General features: G+C 39.8%; 1 protein-coding gene across 2 annotated transcripts in view; it reads right to left on the bottom strand.

The window, feature by feature from the left end:
- Window positions 1–24,324, bottom strand: part of ADCY8 (adenylate cyclase 8) — a 133,680-nt gene that overhangs the window by 37,109 nt on the left and 72,247 nt on the right. Inside the window, exons 6-8 of one of the 2 annotated variants that reach the window (XM_086741279.1) lie at window positions 18,782–18,940; window positions 13,296–13,566; window positions 6,641–6,838 (exon numbers count right to left, since the gene is read on the bottom strand). In XM_086741279.1, the coding sequence (XP_086597405.1) occupies window positions 6,641–6,838; window positions 13,296–13,566; window positions 18,782–18,940 (628 nt within the window). The remainder of the gene's footprint in view (window positions 1–6,640; window positions 6,839–13,295; window positions 13,567–18,781; window positions 18,941–24,324) is intronic. The other variant, XM_086741280.1, reaches the window with a different exon arrangement.

Genomic DNA, 24,324 nt, shown 5'->3' on the forward strand with positions numbered 1-24,324 from the left:
AAGATCCTATCAAGACTTAGACTATATTCACTACATGGGTCTTGGGTAGGGACTTCATCTTTGTAATAAACATCCGGTCAAAACAGTCTCAAAGTCCTGAAACAGGAAAAAGGCTTCTCTCTCCCCAACTCCCATTTGTTATAGTAAGAGAATGGCTTATTTGTTACTCAAAATAAGGCACTTCTCATTTTGAGTCCTCCTCTGCAGTGATTTTACTCTCCATCTGCAGTATCACTTTGACACAATTTTTGATGGTGCTCACAGGCAATTCCATTTTGCTGCTGGAAGCACAGAGACACTGATTTCATGTGTAGGAAAACAGAACTGCATCAACCCAGCCCATATAATGGACCCGAGCTTTTTTTTTAGTTGCAGCACAAAAAGAATCAAAGGGGAAAAGAAAGGTATGTTCCTTAAAAAATAACATGAAATCCCAACTGTTCCTTAGGGAAATTATAGCAAACTAATTGAATGAAACACAAACATGGAATTGCCTGCTGTGTCGAGCATTATGTCAAAAGGATGAATGCTGTGGTCTAATCAGTAACAATGTTGTGATGAGAAATTATTAGCATCTCTGAGGCAGCACAAACACCAATGATAAATGTAGCACTTCTGTAGCAGTCTACCCCTTAATAACTTGGAGAAGCAATTGAAGGCTAGCCTAAGCCTAAGGGCACTTCCATAAGTATGGGGAGGCGTGTAGCCAACTACAGTCATGTAGAACGGTAGGAAGAATCGTGATGTGACCTACTCTGCAATGAAAACCTTATCTGCAACCACCTACAGAGCTAACTGCACTGGCGTGACTTGCTCATTGCGTAGCAAAGGCTCATCTCGCTTTCCCACGGGGCTTGAGCCATTTGCCTGCGCAGTTCTGAAGGCACCATTTATCCACTGGCTTGCCCAGACAGCTAGCTGAAACCGAGCTTGTGTAAGAAAGGCCAAGTTTCCTCTGCCAAGTAATGCTGCTTGTTCCCCTGTCATGGTTTTGCTAGTGAGGGGGGGCCTAAGGTGGTAGCTTCTGTAGGAAACTGCTAGAAGTCGCTCCCCTTTGTTCAGTGGACTCGGCCAGGCCTAGGGCGGACCTGCTGCTGGCCAAGGCCGAGCCGATTGGTAGCAGAATGTTCTGTGATAACGCCTCTTCTGTGATAACGTATTTAAGAAGGGGAAAACAGAAAAATGAAAGAGAAGAGAAGATGTGAAGAAGCTGAGTGGGGGCAGAGGCACAGAGGGGGAGGCGCAGGCCTCAGGGGCCTTGCAGGCCTCACCCTCTGGCCTCTCGCCACGCAGCCGACTGGGCCCGACTCGGTCTGGCCTGGCTGCAAGAAGTGGAAAGGAGATGAGAAGTGAAGTGAATAAGATGTAAAAAAAGATCCTGAGAGACATCTACCAGCCTGTTGTGAGAAACGGCTGCAGACACCAAGGTCAGTTCAGAAGGAGGGGGAGGAGTAATGCGACTCCTGGCCAAGATTCCCCTGCAGCCTGTGGTGACGACCATGGTGGAGCAGGTTGTCCCCCTGCAGCCCATGGAGGTCCACGGAGGAGCAGAGATCCACTTGGAGCCCGTGAAGGACCCCGTACCGGGGCAGGTGGATGCCTGAAGGCAGCTGTGGCCCATGGAGGGCCCGCTGGGACAGCTGTTCTAGAGGGACTGCACTCGTGGAAGAGATGACCCACGCCGGAGCAGTTCCACGAAGGACTGTGGCCTGTGGGAGGGACCCCACGATGGAGCAGGGGAGGAATGCGAGGAGTTCTTCCCCCGACCATGAAGCAGCGGCGTAAAACAAAGTATGATGAACTGACTGCAACCCCCATTCCCTCTTCCCCCCTGTGCCGCTCGGGGGCGGGGGAAGGTAGTAGAGATAATGTTAAGCTCGGGAAGAGGGAGGGGTGGATGGAGGTTATGTTGTTCTCTGTCTCATTATCCTGCTATTTGTAGGAATAAATGAATAGTTTTCCCCAAGTCGAGTCTGTTTTGTCCGTGCCGGTAACTTTAAGGATTTCTCCCTGTCCTTATCTCAAACCTCGAGCCGTTTTTCTTATATTTTCTCTCCCTGTTCTCTCGGAGGGTGGGGGGAGTGAGAGAGACACTGCGTAGTCTGGTCCTGATCGGGGCTGAACTACGACATCCCCATATCCTCTCTCTTTTCTCAGGGCTCTTTGAAAGCGGAGTACTGGGAATACAATAGGCTTTACTTGTTCACCTAGAGAACATGTTTGTGCACTGGGGAGGAAGGTTTCTGGTCTTATCCTCACTGCTCCTCTTTGATTCAGATAGGATCTTATAGACGAAAGGGAAGACCATGTGTTTTTTTTCTTCAGAATGATGGTATTTGTGCCACTGGAATATCTTCTGCAGTACAGGGGAGGGACAGATGACGTATCAGGAAGCTCAAGGCAGGAGAAGAGAGGGATGAACTCCCGAGAAGATCAAAAAGTAGACACAGATCCAATTGTTTACCAATGACAAAAAAAAAGAAGATGCTGAACAGACCCAGAGTTTGCCCAGTTTTTCTTGCAGACCTTGCCACTGGAAGTTTCTAGGTTGAAGGCAAGAGGTAAGGGCCAGGTGGGAAGGGCAAAACTTGTTTCCTACTCATTTAATTTCTATTTGTCTCACCACCAGAAATTCTGAAACAGAGAAACTCAGATATTTAGGTCTAATATTTGACCTAGGAAAAACTGTACTGTGAAATTCAAAGGCCTTTTGATATTTCAAGTGTGCTCACCTCACAGAAAATATGCAGACACTTTACCCCTAAGGCCAGTTTGATTTATGATCCCAGTATAAATATGCAGGAAGGGTTAGAATATCTTTATACAAATCTTTACGTTGGAAACTTTCCTTAACAAAAACTCCACCAGTATGTAAAATTCCATGCCCTGTTAAACTATGCTTTATCCTGTATGAAAGTACATGGTACTGATATTTCCAAGTCACTGTTAATAAAGTAGAGCATCATAATGATATGTTTTAATTACTGGAAATGATCTAAAGTAGTATCAGATGTTCCTTATGAGCTATTACATATTTGGAAACTCTCAGTGTATTTTCATGCAACATTCAATGTACTCTCTGTGATGAGTCTTTTGCTCTGTCTGCCTATAACCTATTTGTGAAAATAACCTGTAGAAGAATTGAGAGTGAATTAGCCTCTAAATGAGACATCAAATGCTAACGAGAGGTTAGTAATGACTAGTCAATTTTTGTAAAGGATCTATAAAATACACCAGGTGGAGATCCTGCACAATCCTCTGAAAAATGTAGTATTAGAAAATTAATGCAGAAGTATACATACTGCCTCAGGGAGATAACCCATTCGCTAATGCAATCATTACTGCTTGCTGTGGAATCTACATTTATGCTGTCACCAAGAAGGACACAGATCAATGTGATAAGAGTGGGAATATGTACCAATGGCTTAAACTGCTGTGATATACCAGTTGTTTGAACCATTGTAAACCAGGAGCTGTGCTAGCTCCTGTGGTAGTTTTGGGCATGCTGATTACAGAATTTTTTTTTTTTTTTTAACCCTTTGAAATGTTAAAGGAAGGAGACCAGCACTTTCATTGCTAGTATAAACCTGCTGTCTGCAATGGTTTTTCAATGAAAAAAAAAAGAAACAACCAACAAAACAACCCAGACTGTTTAAACAGAAGTTCAGCATGGCATTTCTATTCAAGTCACCCCAAGAGATTTATGCTCTCATGTCATGGTAGACCAGTTACTAATGCAAGAGGAAGAAATATAGTTTATTGTTCATATGGTTACTCATTTCTCTGTGGTTTGAGGTAGAGAGCGTTAACACAATTCTCATTGAACGAGATTAACATAACACTTTTTGGTCGGGATCTCAGCTATGGGTACTGGTTGTTCTGACTACTGAACAACTGTAAAGTCTGAGGTGAGAAGTACTTGCAGATAAAAGAAACAAGTATTAGACAGATGCTAACGCTGCCTGAAAATGTGATGGCTAAATGTGAGGGCACAGGAGTTTAGAGAGGAGAAATTACTTTACTTCAGAGCTACCTCTGACTTGAAGCTGCCACTGTGCTGAACAGAAGGTGAGTGGCAGGGAATGAAAACGGCAGCATGAGATGGGAGGTCCACAGACTTATACTGTCTACTTGCCCAGCAACGCTGCAGGGAGCAGCTCAAGATGCTGATGTAGAAGGTCATGTAAGCAGTTGCAAAATGTTAATGACTAGAAGAAAGCATAATTCCAGACTGAAAGGTTAGAAGTGGGGAGAGCAGAGGGAAAAGGCTTCTGAAATAGCTTTTTGAGACTTCAATTCAAATCTGAGTTTGGTTTGGTTTGTTTCCTAAACGGGCAGGAAGAAGGGAGAAAGTGATAGTAATAAAAGGTAACAAGGAGGAAATAGCTAGTTTCTGTAGTGAAACAGTTAACACATTATTTTTTTCATGACTGCTTGTAGACTATTTTTTAACATTAAGGCTACTGGGGCAAACCTGTAATTACTGCACAGACAAACAAGAAGGGAAGGGACGTTTCCCACATTGTCTCACAAGACATTGTCCCTGTCTACTTTTCTTAACCCACATCATTCCTTTGCATCCTAGTGCTTTCCCCATTTTTTTTTCTGAGCAACTATCCAACTGTTGGAGGTTGGTGAACCAGAGCAAGTAAAGAGTGCTGATATTTTTAAAAACTTTACTCATGTGTAATGCTAAAAACCAGTCTGATTTAGAGGACAGAAAGAAAATTCAGTCCACTTTACAGAGATAATTTTGTGTTTGTATTGCCTGTGCTTACTTATACCTAAGGAAATATTGAATGAAAACACCATTTCCTAAGCATTGCAGCACAGGCTGGCATTGGAAATGTCACACTGAGAAGAACATGTATCAAAACTGCTCAAAATGTTGACTTTTAAATAGACTTTTTGTCATCCAGATGCAATTCAAAACATTATTATGTCGTGGTTTTGTTAGTGAGGGGGGGCCTAAGGAACTACGACATATTAATATTTAAAATCTGACTTATGCAATGTGATGGATTAAAGCATGGGGAGTTTTTTCCCCTCTCGCTTAAATTGCATTTAAGCATAGCCTTTCTGTATAGATTTTCCTTGAGGCTGCTAATTGTGAAATCTAAAATGACAAAAAAGTTTATATTCTGAATATAGGATCTGATTCTGGGCAGTGTCTGTTTACTTCAGTCCATGTTTAGGCTTCATTTCTATTAAATAGTAATGTAAGATTATGTGAACCATTAACTATTTTTCTCATTCAGCAACTTGTATGTGACCAGAATATTTCCTCTTTTGCACAAAAAAAAAATCAAATATACCATCCCCCACTTTCTAGATTAAATGCTATTTTGTCTAGACTTTTTCACCTTATCTTTTGACCTTGGGCCTTGATAAGATTGGAGATTACTCATGACTTTTGAGCCTTTGGATGGTAATTCACAGTATATGAGAAATCTTGAATTTCACTTCCTCTGGGTCCCTGTCAGCTTTGCATGATGACTGCAGTGAAAGAAATATCTTTATGTCTTCTATTGCAGCAGTAGTGGCTAATTCAGTTTTGGGGATTCTACCTTGTGTCTCAGTGTCAAAAATATCCTCATGGGGAAACTGAATATTTTTTTTTTTTAACAAACTTTTTTTTTTTCTTTCCACAGGATAGCTTTTGAAATAAGGGCTTAGATATACTTCAAGCAGAATTGTTCTTTTCCAGTGGTTTTCATTAAGCTCTCACCACTGATACCACCTGAAGACTGGTCTCCCATAAATCAAGTTAAAAAGTCTGTTTTCCAGTGGAGGTTAAAGTGACGACAGAGAAGGGGGCTTCCGTGCTTCCAATTCGCTGTTATTTTTCTTCCTTTTCAGTCTAAGTGCACATCCTATTGCAGACCTGCTGTTGCTGCATTGTGATACCATAAATGTCAATAAAATAATTTGAGATCTGTGCAACCCTGCCCCACGTCATCAATTTGCAAGGAAAGTTTTCCCATTGCCTTATCTTTTTTAACTTATAACTTACATCTGGACGTAGGCTGAAATAGAAATTAGTGTAATCATACTGCTGTTGAGGAGCAGCAAAGACATGAACAATATTTACCTCTTAGAAGCAGATGTTAAAAAAAGGATGTTTAAAACAAAGAGTTGACAAATTAGTTTTGACTTGAAATAAACATAGCAGCTGCCTAGAGCACATCAGATGGATCTTATGACTAAATGAAAGAAACATATCTATATAAATATAGATATATGTTTTGAATAGAAGTGTCTGATTATTAATAGGCTCAATCACCGTCTGTGCCAAAGCAACCTGTCATCTGACAGAAAACCGCTTGCACTAGACAGCAAACGAAACCTGGCAAATGGCTGTTGTTTTCAGAAGCAGAATTTGCTCAGTGTAGGCATTTTCCAACAGTGAAATATAATCATTGCAGCATTATAACACCTGCATCACGACACTGTCTATTATGACCTCTAGCTCAGTCTCAACTTCCGACAACTGAAACAAAACTAAAAAAAAAAAATTTAAAAAAACAAAATTAAAAACCAGAAAACAAACAATGCAAGCTAGAACCTACAGCTTCTTTACTTCAGTGGACATTCATTACAATCTGAGTTGCGAATAACGTGGCTACCAAGACCCAGCTACCTTATGCTCCAGGCTGGAGTCTTTAAACATCAGTGAAAAAGGCTTGATATGCTCTCTTCTCAATTTATCGCCACTCCGTAAGTCGATGGTGTGCTCTATTCGCTTGTTAATTTCCTCAGGCCCAGACTGGACATGCAAAGCTTGTGCAAGATGGTTTGGAAGCAGATTTATTGAATTTCTTGTTAGGGCAGCCAGAGTCTAGGGGAAAGCACATGCAAACAGAATAAACCTGCTGGTCCCCTTGGGTTAAAAATGCAATGTTTTAGATCATGTTGCATTGCAAACCATTACAGCATTCCATGCAATTCATTCAATGAAATCTGTAGAAGTGTAAAATAATAAGTCTGTTCCACTAAACACATACAGTACCTTAAGGGGAGTACTTTACTGTCCTCTTTTATACAGACTGGGAGGTTTGCTGCTGCACTGAACACTAGGAATACATTCCCCTTTCCAGACTCTGCTAATCAGTTATTAGAATATGCATAAGGAGAGTACACACCAAAATCACAGCAGGGTATCTAATTCAACGGTGTGTTTTAACAACTAAGAAAGGAAGCTACAGAAAACAGAGGTCGCAAAACAGGAGTAATGATGTTTTTCTTGATCTTAAAGTTACTGCATGTGTGTAGTTAAGGAACAGATCAGTTAGGCAGATGACATTTCTGATTACTTCAGCATGGGTTTTCAAATAATACGTTCTTCTTCACTACTGGTATATTTCAGCCAGCTTAGATTACAGTTAGGCTATATGATTTAATTTAACTGTAATTCATATTATTATTTTAAATACTATCTCAAATGCATTATTCCTTTGGTATTTCATTGACTAATCAAAAGAAAATACTTTTGCACAGTTCACAAAGGAAAGCTAGTGGAGATAGTATGAAGAGTGCTTCACCTTCAGGAAAGTGGTAGAGTTTACATTCATAAAGAGAATAACTCAGTCCAGTTTCATGGCATCATTTCATCACACAAACTACAGTGAAGCAGCACTTTCCCACTTGAATGGGAAAACAAACTCTACTATCTATGATATTCCCAAGATTTAACAAATGTTAATGGATGGAAAGGATATAAACCTTCATATATCACAGCATTAAGACATTTCAGAATTGTTATGGACAAGAAATGCACTTCTGCTTGAGAAAAGTTATCCCACAGGTCTTTGCTGGGAAGATGTTCTGCTGTATCTCCTACTGGGCATTGTTGGGAAAGAGAGTTTGGGATGGATTTATCACTAAATTTATGTAAAGTCAGTTCTTTTGGATCATATACAGCAAACTGTATAGTGAGGTTTCCCTTGTTCATTTTCAACGCATAGGCAGCAATTACATTCCAACAAGTCTTGGAGAGCACATTAAAATGCAGGATGGGTCTCAGGTACCCACTGTCGAACCCCAAGTGACAACTTTCTTTGCAATCCTAAAATAAAGTCCAAGGACTCAAGTCCAGTACCTCAAGGGGGCCTACAAGAAAGATGGGGAGAGGCTGTTTAGTAGGGCCTGTTGTGATAGGACGAGGAGTAATGGTTTTAAAATAGAGGGAGGTAGATTTAGATTGGATATTAGGAAAAAATTTTTTACAATGAGGGTTGTAGAACACTGGAACAGATTGCCCAGACAGGTGGTGGAAGCCCCATCCCTGGAAACATTCAAGCCCAGGTTGGATGAGGCTCTGAGCAACCTGATCTAGTCAGGGATGTCCCTGCTCCTTGCAGGGGGGTTGGACTAGATGACCTTTGAAGGTCTCTTCCAACTCTAACCATTCTATGATTCTATGATTCTATGACTCTCTAGTCACAGACAGTATCTTGTTTACTCATATTCCAACTTTTGATGAGTAACTTAGGAGCCCAATATATAGGCAGAAAAGGATAACAGGACTGAAATCTTCTATCTATTCAAGTGAAAAGCCATCTTCCCATTTGCTTTAGTAGAAAAAGGGCTTCAGTAGAGAAAGTTTGGCAAACCATTCTGCTGAAATCTCCCCATCTTCTCTCCAGAAAACCAGTATCATGAACATTTGGAGAAAAAAAAAGAATCATGACAACTTTTCTCATACTGAAGTTTCAGATATGTCTGAATCCGTATCTTAGGCTTGGACTCCAGGTGGAAATTCTAAGATTAGAGCCAAACTCCAGTAAAATAGTCATTAAGTCAAATTGATAACTACTGTTTTACTAACCCTAAGGCACTACTTCAGTGTAAGTGTTCCTCTCTCTGTTAAACTGAGCTATGCAGAAAAGTTATTATCAATTTGTGGTGGTTGAAATTGCACAAGTGGGTCTGAAGTGACTGTTAGAGGATGAGATCACATCAGATGTTGTGTGCATTAATTCCTCAGAATTAGTTCCTATTGCTATATCTCCACTGGAAGTGAGGGGGGAGAAGGTTCATAAGGTTCTAGTTGGGCACTGTGTTTTATTTACATGAGGAGAGTGATCTCAATTCATTCTCAATTTCAAACATTTTGTTTGAAATTATATTTTAAAATTTTATTAATATAAAGAACTGTCTTCTTGCTGAATGTATGAAGTGGTTTACAATTTGTGGTAGATGAACATGACATAGTATCACCACTATGGCAATGGTACCAGAAGTATTGGTGCAAAAAAGGACTCTGAAGTTGCATTTATATTCAGAGGTGAACAAGGAAATTAATAGTTCAGTTTAGTGGAGTCTTGTCTCCCTCACACCCATACACACGCTTCAGAAAATGTCTTCCCTGTAATTAGTAGTAAAATAATGAAAAATATAATGCAAATTATTGTCCCAATAATATGTTCTAATGATATTTTATCTCTGTATCCCCCTCTTTGCTCTGCCTCTTTTAAGACTGTTTTATGCCAAAGAAAAGAAATACTGGTTCTGTCTATTACCTCTCCTACACTTTTTTGAACAGCTATATGGAAGATACAGTTGTGAATACTACAATGGGCTTTCGAACTTTCCTGATGCTGACAATAAACATTCATCATACAGGAACATAGACAAGGTTCTGTTAGGAAAAAGTCCACCCAAACTTTCATCAGAGACTAAAACATAGAATGAATTAAAACAAACAAATATTAAATGTCAAATTTTAGAGATATTTAATAGGGATTTAAAAAAGGTAGCTGGGATTAGATTTTACTTCATTCCCACAAAGTTTTCATGCAACAAGTCCAAGCATCCTGACCTTGACAAGAAGCGGAATTTTTAATTTAGAAAACTCTAGGAAGGCTTCAAATTATTTTTTTATAGACTGCAAACACCAAGCCTTTGATAGAAATAGGGAAATACAAGGCTACATGTTTAAAAAGACAGGATGTAGGTAAGATTTGGTTCAAGAGGAAGACACCTAAATGAAGGTGCTTGGTGTCTAAGCTTCCATTACTGGCAATATACATTCTGGATACTTTGAGTTGCCCGGTCATATGCAGCTGTGACCAGCTGAGATGCTCTAGGGTATCCTGTACAACAATCTGGAGCTAGGAGACACCTACGTGAACCTCATGTATTGCTGGTTGGTGGTTGGGACCAGCTGGAGTGTTAGGGTATCTCAAACTACAATAAACAGCTACAGTTAAGAAGCTGAATCCAGCTCTTCCTCAGCATGTTTCAGCATAGGTGTCGATCACTATTTGGGACATCAGAGTCTCTTACCTGGCTTCTAACTCATAGTCCAGTTGATCACAGGTCTTTTATAGGCCCCTTGTCATGTGGATGGCACCTAGAGAACTGCATGTAGGAGTAGACCCTTATGTTTAGGAGCTGAGCTGTGTTAGAGATTGACGCTTGGAATAGTCAGTAGATACACAAATGCAGATGCCTTGGTTTTGAACTGAATTCCACCCTGTTGTTTATGCTTGTCTGTCATCTTGAAAGTACAATTTCTATGATAACTGGTAAGAGTCATCACAGTCATCAGAAAAATATGCTTATAAAAGACAAAGACGTTTTAATTTGCTTTTTTTCTTAATTCACATTGTTACAGGCCCATCAGGTGCCTCCAGCACCACTCACAGTGACCATATTATGCTTTCAGCCACTTCTTTTGTAAGGTCCAGAGAAGAAATCCTACTTCATCAGCTATTGATTTATTTTAGAAGAGGAGGCCTTAGAATCATAGAATAGTTTGGGTTGGAAGGGATCTTTAATGATCATTCTAGTCTGACGCCCCTGCAAGGAGCAGGGACATCTTCAGTGAGATCAGGTTGCTCAGAGCCTCATTGAACCTGGCCTTGAATGTTTCCAGGGATGGGGCACCCACCACCTCTCTGGGCAAGTGGGCCTTCTCTCTCTTAACATAAAATAACTTCTGTCCAACTTTCCGTACTTTAGAAAATAAGTCCAAACATCTGTTTCAATACAAGAAAACTCTATCTATGTTGGGCGTGGTCTGAATTTCAGAGCAGACACTTGCATCCGTGGCTTACCTCACCAGAGCTAAACGTGGTGCTAACTGTGCTGTAGACATGTGCAGCTTCTGTTAATGTTTGTGACCGTGTACATAAAGAGTGGTGGTTCTGTTCCTTACTAATATCAACATAACTTCAATTCACTGTCTTAGACTGCTCATAGAAAATGAGGTTAAGGTAAAGAATATGGATTATGATGAATTTGAGTTTGGCAAGAGAACTCACCAGCAATTTTGTCATTTTGTATTCTTCCTGACGTAACTACAGCTACATGTAAGACATATGTGGTCAGAGTTGCTCAAATTTTGTTGTAACTTAAATTGGGTAAAGAAACTATTTTAATGGTATTGTCAAATATTCCAATATACAGAGTGATTCATTGTCGGGTTGCTGCTACTTGGATTCTCAATGTCTGCTGCTGACAGTGACCTTTAGGGGGCATAATTAATGTTATTAAATGATTATTCTGTCTACAGCTGACACACCTGTGGAAAAAGCTACTATATCCTAATATAATTTAAATTGATAATCTGAATTTTGAGCTGAAATACATTATTTATGAGCAGTAATGTCTATTGTCTCAACTTTACCGTTGTAAATTACATAATAATTGAATCACACATGGAATAACAGATTTTTTTAAAACTTGTTTCCACCAAAAAGCTTATTGTAAAGCTGTGAAATACAAAATTATAGTTATTTCCAGCAGAACAACAAGTTCTTAAAAAAAAGTGATATTCTAAAATTGGATTATTTATTGTCATAAGACAAAAAATTGCTTTAAAAATTGTCTAGCTATACCTATTTCAGGAATTTTCATGGACTTTTTACCCATTTATTGAGTGGCAGTTGTTCAATAATAGAATAAAACCACTAGTTCTTTATTTCATTCCACCTCTTTGTTAGTATCAAGGTTAGGTTTAGCTGAGAAAATGACCAATGAAAAGATCAATGACTAGATTTTTGAGACTACAGAAATTGGAATGTCTTAAAGGGAAAGAAGAAGAAACAGAGAGAGATCAGAAGATATAAACAGCAGCATGCACTCATACTTCTGTTCCTAATGAAAAGAAAGCATAGAGACAGGTCAACAAACTGCAGTGAGTACTAGAAGGTGGTGTACATGCAGATACACAGATGTACAGAACATATATAAAACACATGTTTTATATAACAGCAAACTATGCCATGCTCCAGTTCGGTTTGAAGAGACAGAGACCACCATGGGCTGATTGATTGTGAAGGCTTATCACTTCTGAGCAGATTTGTAAGAAGCAGAAGACGGTTGACAAAGCAAGACCTCCACACAACAACGCTTGAAGTTCAACAGACAGCGCAGACAAGTAGGACTAAGGATGTGCAGCAGAAGAAAGGATATATCATGTCATTACAGATCCCTCAGGAGAATGGAAGAAAACTCCAGGTGACCTTGTTTCATAAAGACTCATCAATCTTTCAAACATAGTGAAAAGCGTGGTGTCTGAGGGCGTTTTAAACTTTCCGTCTTTAATTCCTCTAAGCAAACAGACTTTACAAGTGATTTTCATGACTGTACAAAAATTGCTGTTTCCCAGGGTGCTAGCAATTAGCCATGCAATGCTTTTGGAAAAGATCTGATCAGGAGTAGTTTTTATTATCTCATATTTCCATTGAGCTATGCATGACCTTAAAGTCTAACTCACCTGCTAGTGAACCTTAATTATGTGTTAGAAGATAACATTTCAGTATTTTTAATTAAAAAAAAAAAGAAAAATAAAAGAAAAGTGAAGAGTGGACAAACTATTTTAACAAGGTCCTTTATTAAGGTAGATCTTTTTTTCTTTCCCTTATGTATCAACAACCTACACTATGCTTTTTCCTCTGGCAAAACATCCATTCACTCATCCCTTTACTTTGACGGCAGTGCAGTGAAGCTATGCAATGAGATACACGCTCTGACTGGAAAGTCCCAGCTAGTTTAGTAACATTAGCTTTACTTTTAATTTACTTCTTTATGGACTGTTTCAATTAAAACTAAGCTGTGTCGTATTTAATTTCAGTTGGAAAAACCCCCAAGCGTCTGGTCCCCTAGCATTTCCCCAGTTTGGATAGATGATTTATTTCTGCCCTGAAACAATTTCTTTAATCCTCTGCTGTTACAGTATGTGTTAGAATAAAGGTTAAAGATGTATTTGTCTCCTCTGAGGCTTCTGTTATTGAAATGCATTCAAGCATGCATTCATACTTGATGACATTAAAGGAAGTTTGACTTACGTTCTGTTTTCCCACTATGTTATCAAATGGAAGTTCAGGGCTCCAGGATCCTTCGGTAAATGTTGCTCCACTGTTTCTCCTGTCGGAGGAGCTGACAGCCTCTTTCACAATATCTTCAGGCAAAGTCAATAGACTCTCCTCAGGTTGTTTAATTAAATAGGTCTCGATGTTATGTTTCCTCAAGAATTCATTACGCTCTTTGCCATGACCTTCTTCAACTTTATAATCCCCATTCAGGCAGTCCAGAGTGGCTTTGGAGATGTGAATTCTCCTGCACAAGTGAAATAAGTAGTAGCAAATACTGATTGTGCTCTAGTATACATAGGTAAGGAGGAGTTTATGAACTTGGCATAATTTTTAATATGATGGATAAATAGAAGATTTTCTATTGTATATGATTATTTCTATAACGAAAATGAAATAGTGCATTCAACAAACATGAGCTTCATTTGCAGACAAACACTCTCAAGGCATATTCACATCAACAGGATCTCATGAATGCACAAAGTCCTGCCCAGGAAAAACACGTTGATATTCACATCTGATACTTTTGCTCACAGTAATAGTTTAATAGGAGATCTTCCTGAGTAAAATACCATTCAGAGTGAATGAAAATTGCCACTTCAGGTAAATATGGTGAGAAAGTACATGGTATGCATTAGAGCAGTTTGTGTGGAAGCTCTTTAACTTCGTTCAGTTACCTGAAGTAGCTTAGACAGTTAAAATCAGTGGTCTGATTGCATCTGAAGTGAATTAGTGAAATAAAGAAACTATATAAAGGCAGATGGGGTGATAATTTCTGCTAAGACTAAGTGATGAGTTCAAAAACCTTTTGCAAAAGTAAATTTGAATCTAAGAGATGACATACAAAAAGCTGAAATTTTGCAAAAACATGATAAGGCTTTGGATGTCTACCAATCAAACCTGGAGGTGCTTGGTATTTGGATGTTCTTAATCATATTTATGACTACTTGAGAAGGAGAGAAACAAGTTCAAATTTAAAAAAGAAAAAGAGAGAAAAAGTAGGTTTTATTTTTAAGAAATCTTAAGCTTCCTACATGTAAATTTCAGACACCTCTAACACACACCTACATAGTTAGCCTTACCATACTTCATAATGAAGGAGGAGATGTTCATTAGGCATTAGGCATTTAGCTAACTCAAGCAAATAAATGTAGTGACGCCATTAAGATACTTTAAAACCAGCTGAATTCTCAAATTTGGATGCATGCCACTTTTTGAAATCAAGCTTGCTTACAGGTACCTAAAATTCAGTCAGCTAAAATTCTTGATAATTTCTTAATGACATATGCTGAGGCATTTTTCTCAGGCAGCACAAATTGGGTTGTTTCCACTGGGGGAAATGGTCCTAGCACACCCCTTAGAAACTTTATTCTGGAACTTAAAGGATGCCACTGCAGAGTTAAATTACACAAAATACTACTGGAGTAGTGTGCTGGTTTTGTGTAACAGTGGAGCAGGGGGAGCTACAGTGGCAGCTTCTGTGAGAGGTTTCCTCTTTGTCTGGTGGACCTGTCTGGCTCCTAGGTGGACCCAGTACTGGCCAGGGCCAAGCTCATTGTCAACAGTGATAATGCCTCTGTGATAATGTATTTAAGAAGGGGAAAAGAAAAAAAAAAAAAAAGAAAAAGAAAGGAAGAAGCAGAAGTGGAGGTAGAGAGGGGGAGGTGCAAGCCTTGTGGGCGTCACCCCCTGGCCATGAAGAGAACCTGAGAGGTGGCTGCCTGAGCTGACGCCACGGTCAGTGAAGAAGGAGAGGGAGGAGTAATGCTGCTCCCAGCAGAGATTCCCCTGTAGCCTGTGGTGCAGCCCGTGGTGCAGCCATGGTGAAGCAGGCTGTGCCCTTGTAGCCCACAGAGGAGCAGAGATCCACCTGCAGCCTGTGGAGGACCCCACGTCAGGGCAGGCAGATGCCTGAAGGAGGCTGTGGCCCGTGGGGCCTGCTCTGGGGCAGCCATTTCTGAGGGACTGCACCCCATGGAAGAAGTGACCCACACTGGAGCAGTTAATGAAGGACTGTAGCCCGTGAGTGGGACCTCACGCTGGAGCAGGGGAGGAATGTGAGGAGTTCTTCCCCTGAGGAGGAAGGCGCAGCAGAAAGGAACAAGTGATGAACTGACCATAAACCCAGTTGCCTATTCCCCCTTTCCCCCGGCACTGCTCGGGGGGAAGGAGGTAGAGATAATTTGGAATTACGTTAAACCTGGGAAGAGGGATGGGTGGGGGGAAGTTGTTTTTGATCTCTCTCTCAGTGTCCTGCTTTGGTTTTATTATTGATAATAAATTGAAATGGTTTTCCCCAAGTCAAGTCTGTTTTGCCCACAACGGTAACTTAAACAATCTCTCCCTGTCATTATCAACCTCAAGCCTATTTTGTTACATTCTCTCTCCCTGTTCCCTCAGAGGGTGGGGGGAGTGACTGAGAGACTGCATAGGGTCCCAAGTGGGGCTAAACTACGACAAAGTAGAAAGGCTATAGGCACATACGTGATGTGCATACATTGCCAGAAAATAAGGTGCTGGCTGTCTTTAAGCATTATGAAGTATCCAAGAGTACCAGAATTTGACACCAACTGTGTCTATGTAGAGAAGTAAATATCAGTATATGATTAAAAGATCAAAAATTGTATCTCAGCCATTTTTTAACCTGTCTCAGCTTCCTGCTGAAGTCAACATAGGTTTTGTACAACTTTCTGGAGTCATGCCATTATGATGTCTACAGAGATTAGTACTCTTTTGTAGTCAAATGTCAGTAAAGTGACAATAAAAAGCAGTAAAAATGTTTCTCAAATACAAGCAATTTTTGGCCTGGACTTCAAAATCAGATCATATGATCTCTCAGAAAGACAATACATTTCCTAACTGTTTAGAAACCCAAATAGAATAAATTGATTTAAGTAAAATAGTAATTAAAAAAAAAAAGGAAAAAAAGAAAAAGAAAATTATATATTAGTTGCCAGGGTGCCTATCTTTGTGCTGAGTTTCCACTAATATAATTTGGGAAGATTGCATTATAAAGCCCTGAAATATGGATTTTACCATGGAAATGATAACAGCTTTAACTGGAGCGTGGAGTTGGCTATTGATGTAAAACCCTCAAATTGACCAAATTTTAATAAATAGTTGGTAGATTAAAAATATTTTCTGGTTTCACCTTTTGTACAGCTTACTGAGAAAAAATAAAATGTACAGTGTAGATATGTCTTTTTAATTTTATATGAATGCAGTAAATCGCGATCCTGAGCACTGAAGTAAAAAGGGATAGCTGGTCCTACTGTTGAAAACATATCAAATCCAAAGCTCTAGATGATACTTGTCATTGATACATCCTGAACATTGTTAGCTAGGTTTTATGCTAATTCAGTACCATAGATTGATACCTAGATACACCAGGAGAAGACTATTAGAAGATGGGGTCCTGGCAGAAGAGTGTCTCTGAAATAACACTGTAGGATCTTACATGGTTTCCTTCTCAGGTGTTGTGGACACATTTCTTTTCCTCTCAGAAACCCCCAAATGTTTGCTTTTTCTCAGTGTAGCTTAGTGCCTCCTTCCACAACAGCTGGGCCGCCCCCTTATGCTCCTTCCCTCGGGGGCATTCTGCCCCTGCATCATCCATACTTACGAGGTCTCAGAGTGGTATGCAACTGGTGAGGGGAAGAGCTGAGCCCCTTCTCTCCTACCCCCAGACTGGGTGGAGGGATCCTCCCCATCCCAGGCGGGCGAGCTGCCTCCCTCCTGTGTGCTCAGGAAGGAGCTGTGGTTCATCTTTGCTTTCATGTCACACTGTGGGAGCAGGACTATTCATAACCCCAGGGCGGCTTTTCTGACAAACAGAGGAAAGCAGTGTGGCTCTGGGAACGGGAATGATCTTGATATTGTGGCAGGCAGAGGGATTTGAATGCTGGTGGTAAGGAGAAGTAAGGAGAGGCTGAAATGAACTTAACTGCTCTATTAAATCTGCTCTGAGCGCTAGGAAAGCCAGATGTAAATCACTGTTTTGAGGGACTTAGAGAATTGCTGTCACATACAGGCTTTGTTCTGTTGGCAGACTGAAACACAGGAGTGGAAACCACTCTGTTCCAATAGACTGCAACCTAGCCAGGCATTTTCTCAGCAGCAGCAAGGTGGTGCGTTCTCTGGGTTATTCATTAATAGCCGTACTACTTGCACACATTAAGAGCAATAAACCAGACTTTTTGCAGGTGCAGATGGTGAAACTTAGATGATTGATTTTGCTCATGTTAACAAAGCAGCATGTGACCTTTCTTAGTCATCTGGGGCTATCATGTGGGATAAGCAGCACGGAAAGAACTTTTTTTTTAATGCAGTTTTATACACTGGTGACATATGCAGAGTATAAAAGTTGTTTTCAGAGCAAGCCATGTTTCATTTTCTGCTGATTCTACGACTATATATTAGTATAAAGGTCTACTATGGGAAATGGTGGAAGGGGCCATCTTCCACCATTTGCACTTGCAAACACAATATAAAGCAAATAACTTCTTAACTTCCTGGGAATGTGACAGCTCTGACAGATCCTGATACGTGTGTAGGGAGTACAGTACATGACTCAGATTTGATGACTTGAAACCCCTCTCACTCAAGATTACAGCATCACTTGGACTTTTTCCACATAAAGGTATCCCCTGCTATTGCTTCTATATTTCATGGCCAAATATCAAATTGTTGTAGGGGATATTTTGGCCTATCTTTCATCAATGGAAGGTGGAACTGAAAATGTACAGAGGATTCCTGCAAACACTACTGTTGCTTCAAATTTAGGATATGCAATTTCCAAAGTACCATGAGATACAGGGTGTGTCAGGCAGAAAAAAACGTTCTATCCTCAGGTGAATCAGCCACCTCAGACAAATAAAAACTAGGCAGCTCAATGGAAAACCATATATTTTCACATACAGACAGGCTGACTTAAATGTCTCAGAACATCTGTTAAAGCATCAAATTATTTAAAAGACTTCCTAGAGAGCCTGCTGTCTATAATACCTTGTTATTAATGTAACGACCTATGAACACATAATTCTTCCCACACTTTGTGCACTATGAAATAAAATAAATTACAGCCTTGTGCCTCACAACAACATTGGAATGCAAAGGATGAGAGAATGAAGCCTGGAAAAACTCAGGAATGATCAACACCTAACTTGGAAATCTGGGCTGCCTTTGTATATTATATGAATGGAATAAGATCACTGATCTTTTTCAGGAAATCATAGCTGGCAAAGAAAAATAAATATTTTTGTCCTTTCCAATGCCTCTGCAAGCTGAGCATTTCTACCTTTTTTGACCATAGCCTCACAAATCTTTGCCAACTGCAAAAAAGTAAAATAAAAAAAAAAGGTCATAGTTGATGCAATAATGTAAGAGAGTTAATCTGTTGGCAAGGGTAACAGTGTACTGTCTTGGCAATGTTTTCTGACTGTGGGACATACACGTTGCCTTACCCAGGAATTCCACCTGACTCGAGTTTGTTTGCAATATCCACGTCCCATGACCAGACATCAAACTGCCATTTTCGCAGGCCCAGCACTCCACACAGAACTGATCCCGAATGTATTCCTATTCTCATGTCAATGTCGTGCTTCGTTCTTGACCTAACATATCTGTTAAACCAAAAGAAAAAGGAAGAAAAAAGAAAAGACCAGACTTACAAAAGTATATGCCATGATTTTTTGTATCTTTTAGAAAAGGCTATGATGTAAAATACAATGTCATTTGTTATAAAGAACCACTTAGTCTGCAAAATGAAGAGATAACTTTCTAGGTAGCAAAGTACAGGTAGTGATAAAATGACTCTAAAAGGCAGATTATCATTAAGCACTTAATGGCATGCATGGTTCAGTGCCACACGTATTCCTACTAGACAAAAAGAGAAAGATAGGGAAAGAAAAAGATGTCTGAGTGAAGTGTCTGGATTCATTGAGTCCTTAAGCTTGGTGTTATAAATGAGCATTCAACAACATCACAAAAACTATTATCATAATCAAACTTCTATATACTATTATATTCTGTTGTACTTTTTGGAATAATTTTCAGTATTTCAAAAATGTTACTTTATTGACTGAAATGTTCCAGAGTTACTCTTTGTCCAAAGGTGTATTATTTTCAGTAGCTTTGGCCAGAACATCATTTGCTGTCATGAAAATGATGTGATTCTAAAACCAGTTTCTTCCATTCTGATGACAAAGACCATTTCACCTCTTCAAAAGAAAACACATGCAAACACTGTCTCAAAAAAGGGACTTTGTCCCAGCACTGTTTTCAATTAATATGTCTACTGGTTATAAAGGGAATTTTACTGTATTAAAACAGTATCTTTCTCTTCTGATACAAGACAACATAAATTGTTCATAGCCACAGGCACCTTAGTAGTATCTTAGACCTAGGACTGCCTCTTCCAAATCGGTATTGAGATACTCCAGCACATCACCATGGGAAGCTCTCGACTAAAATAATTGAGCTATATGAATTGGGATGACAAAGAGAGCACTTTTCCAGTTCTACCTTTGTGACAACAATTATTTGCACCAGAAATGTGCGAATGAGCAAGTGTTCATTAATATTTGAATAGTGTGCTTGGGATAGGAGAAGCGTGTCGCTACTGTTGGTCTACAAACAAGGCTGCTGTTTCTCTGTAAAGAGTCTTGTTTCTACGGTCACTGAAGTCAATAGCAGCACAGCAAGATCACACAACTGAGCAAGCAAAGAATAAATAGCTCTGTTTCACAGCTCTGAAGATAACTACTATTACCTCAGACGCCTCAGTCATGACCTTGACAGACCCTCTGTAGAGGAGAAGAGGGTAAATTGCTCACTGCATTCAATGCTCGGCCTTTCATTGTTGTAATAGAGCATCAATTCAGTTTGTGGGGGGAAAAAAAAAAAGAAATCAGAGGAACTGAAAATAAGCAATTTGTCTTTATTTCTCTTTCCTGTATATGCTGAATGCGTGCATATGATATGTCCCAGTGCAGTTTTTTGCCTACTACAGAAGATCTGTTCAACCTATCAGGAAGCTAACATATTTCAGATATCTAAAAGAAAGAGATCTAAAATAGTTAATAATATAATAATAAAAAGAAGGTTTGGGAAGGGGTTTGTCTGTGTTCTGATACACTGAGTTTACAGTTTTCATCTACCAGTTCTTTACTGGTTTGCAAGCAAGAGAGCTTGAAATATCAAATTTAAACAAACACCTCTGCCTCTGGAAGATAGGACGTGGAAACAACTCCCCACTGAAGCAGTACCTTAAATGTTGTGAGAACAGCTAAAAGAAGTGAGAATAGTGTAATTTGTAATGTGTTTTGAAGAATTTTTATAGATATGCTACAAAATATCTAAACTAACACTTACAACTCTCAGAGGAATTATCACATCACTCCCCACGATTGTTTACACAGCCTACCTTTTTTCTTTTGTTCAGACTGAGATAATTATTTCTCATTTTATGTCTGATTTCCTTATCTCAAAATAAAAAGCTAAGTGGATCCAGAGGAATAATTGAGCAAAAATCTTTTCATTGAAAAATGCACACAATAAGAGGACTTCAAGTTTAATAAAACTGTCTAATAGCATATATTTATGCAATCTCTCTCACTTCATATATACACACACACTATTAGACCAGTTTAGATTTGAAGTACTACAGTATTTAATTGCTAATAAATACTAGTATTTAACATTGGACAAATACTAGAATTGGTTAATCGTAAATGGCACAACATTTAACAAGTCCAAATTCCTGATTCTGCACCTAGGACAGAGTAACGCCGGGCACAAGTACAGATTGGGAGAGGAGTGGCTGGAGAGCAGCCCTGCAGAAAGTGATCTGGGGTGCTGGTCGGCAGCAGGCTCAACATGAGTCAGCAGTATGCTCTGACAGCCAGGAGGGCAAACCGCATCCTGGGGTGCATCCAACACAGCACAACCAGCTGGTCAACAGAGGAGATTATCCCACTGTAGTCAGCATTGGTGCGGCCTCACCTTGAGTACTGTGTGCAGTTCTGGGTCACACCATTTAAGAATGTGAAGGTCCTTGAAGGCATCCAGAGGAAAGCAACAAAGCTGGTGACAGGGCTGGAAGACATGTCCTACGAGGAACAGCTAAGGACTCTGGGTTTGCATAGTTTGGAAAAAGGGGACTGAGGAGTGACCTCATTGCTCTTTACAGCTTCCTGAGGAGGGGAAGTGGACAGGGAGGTGCTGATCTCTTCTCCCTGTGATCCAGTGATAGGATGCATGGGAAAGGTTCAAAGCTGCATCAGAGGAGGTTTAGACTGGGCATTAGGAAGCATTTATTTACCAAGAAGGTGGTCAAACACTGGAAGAGGCTTTCTAGAGAGGTGGTCAGTGCCCTGAGCCTGTCAGTGTTTAAGAGGCATTTGGGCAATGCCCTTAACAACATGCTTTGACTTTTGATCAGCCCTGAATTAGTCAGGCAGTTGGACTGGATGATTGTTGTAAGTCCCTTCCAACTGAAGTATTCTGATCTGTTCTGTTCTGTTCTATTCTAATAATTTTCTATTCTATTCTATTCCATTAATTTAAAATATGATAAATTATAGTCCTGTACCCTATACAGGAATGAACACACAGAGATCTCATTGGAAAGACCAGGTACAAATGATGGTGCTGCAAAGAAATGCATATCTGTTTTCAGAGTGTTCACTAAGGATTGCTGGATTTTAAAATTTCCTTTGCCATAAAAATGTAATAATGGTCTGAAAAGGCTTCAGCCTCCTCTGTCAGTCACACAGGGCTTCTACATTTGTTCAAAACTACACATAACTGTGCTGTCCGCACTGACTGCTGCATGACACTGCTGACTCCAATCCCCCTTGCCTTATCTGCTGTCTTTCACAGCCTCCCAGCAACTTCTTCCTTTGTGCTGCCCAGGTGATATTTGATCTCAGCTCCTCACCTGCAGTCGCTGCACATTTGGCTACTTGCCTGCATCCCTTGACAGAGGGTTGTTCTGTTTTTCTGTCTGCTGCGCTGCTGGTGCACCTGCAATCCTCCTCATACTCGCCCTTCACAGCAATGTGCTCTTATGTTGATAGGTAGGAAAGTAATTGCATGAGGGGATCTGACTGAATTGAGCTACAGGCAGTCTGCAATACACTTAAACAGGCCCTGGCCAGAGCATGAATCAAAGCACAACAGTGATCTGGTCCTGCTCCCATTGCTTTAGTACTTGCAACACAAGACTGAGAGCAGAGCTGTTCAGAACCTGTTTGTGGAGACATTAGTTTTCACCAAACTTTTGTTGTAATGCTTTAAATTGAATAAAGAAGAGATGGTTGTGGTTGAAAAGTGAGGTTATTGGTCAGTATGTGAAAAGCCATGGAATTATTATTTTTCTTTAAAATTTGGAGTGACATAGGGTGAAACATATTTCTGAATTTTGTAGAGAGGGAGACTTCACCATAGTTAAATCCATCTCTCTAATAGCCAGACTACCACATACTTTAAGGGGTCTTCTTTATATACTACTATACAAAAAAAAAAACAAACAATTAAAAACTTTGAAACCCTGCATCTTCATAAATAGGAGTAGTTCTCATTTATTCAGAAAAAAAAAAACACTTCTCATAAATAGTAGTATGTACTAGATACTGAAAAAATGAAGAATGTTCAGATATTCCACATTGTTTAGCTCTGTCTCTGAAATTTATTCAACTGTCAATGAAGCTTCTAATTAAAAAAAAAATATTTGCTTCAACTGTTTCGCAAGCTCTCTGCAAATACTTTGACAAAGCACATACATGAGGCTGCATTATTGATGATCTATAAAACAGCCCTGTTTACCTCAGAAACTGTCTGGTATCTTATCCAGGATGGGCGACTGTGACTGATGCTATTCATGTCATATCTTATTTCAGTCAAGTCAGTGACAAAAATTTCATTGATTTTAATTGGATCTTGGCATTTCCTTCTGGCTAGCATTCTTTGATGAGTATTTGATTTTTGTGCTGCTAATCAGAGACTTTCCTATTTGCATGTAGAAGGTGAGCCAAAAATCAGAAATCTGCTTTTCAACCTTTCCTGTAGTTGCCAAAAATCTGAGTGCCTTAGAATTCATGCCTTGCAGGTTAAGACAGTGACACACTGGCTACATCTGCGCTAACCAGTACAAATCTTCAAGGCTTTGGCTGGTCTTTGAAATATTACACCAGATCCAGAATGTTGTTTCTTTTTTTCCTGGCCAACTAACTCTTTCACAACCTATTCCCAGGTTCATGAGTTCTTGTGTGTCAAAGACCATTTCAGGAGGCAGCTTGGATGGACTTGCCTGGTTTTGGAAGCAAAAAGAGTTGAAAAAAATTGAGTTAGGCAGTCTGTGCCACTTTTCCTGGTGATAGCTCACATTCCCTGGGGCTGTTTAATTTACCTTTCAAGACATAGCCACTATCATCCTCATGCAGATGTAATAGGAAAGTTTGTATATTCTCTCTGAAGTAAGTAAGGGTCATAGCTGACCCTGCTTTGAGGGGAAGGTTGGACTACTGATTTCCTGATGTCCCCTCCAACCTGAACTGTCCTATGATCCTAAGGTTCAATTACACAGAAAACTTTTTGGTTGGACTCAACAGATTTGTGGAATTTTCCTAACTGAACTCGAATCTTTTTGGTGCTGACATGAGAGGGTAGTAAGTGAACTGAGGTGAGCGCTCATTTTGCGTGATTCTGGGAGCTGTGTCATGCTTGCAAATGAGCCATCCATTGTTTTTGAAAAGCTAAGTAACAGAGTGCACTAAAATACTGAACAGTTCAAAGAATACAGCTAAGGTACTGTGACTCACAGGATATAACACTTTGTAGATGGACTTTACACAGCATTGAATTTACAATTTAAGGTAGATATTATCCCAAGAAGCCAGTTTAAAATAGCTCCAGGGTGAGTTCACATTGGAATTAGAGCTGGATTCCACTGTCAGCAGAAACTATTATCTGGAGAAGTTTCATATCATCAGACTTACCATTAAGA

The sequence above is a fragment of the Chlamydotis macqueenii genome, chromosome 2, assembly GCF_036417535.1.
Source record: "Chlamydotis macqueenii isolate bChlMac1 chromosome 2, bChlMac1.mat, whole genome shotgun sequence".
Lineage (NCBI taxonomy): Eukaryota > Metazoa > Chordata > Aves > Otidiformes > Otididae > Chlamydotis > Chlamydotis macqueenii.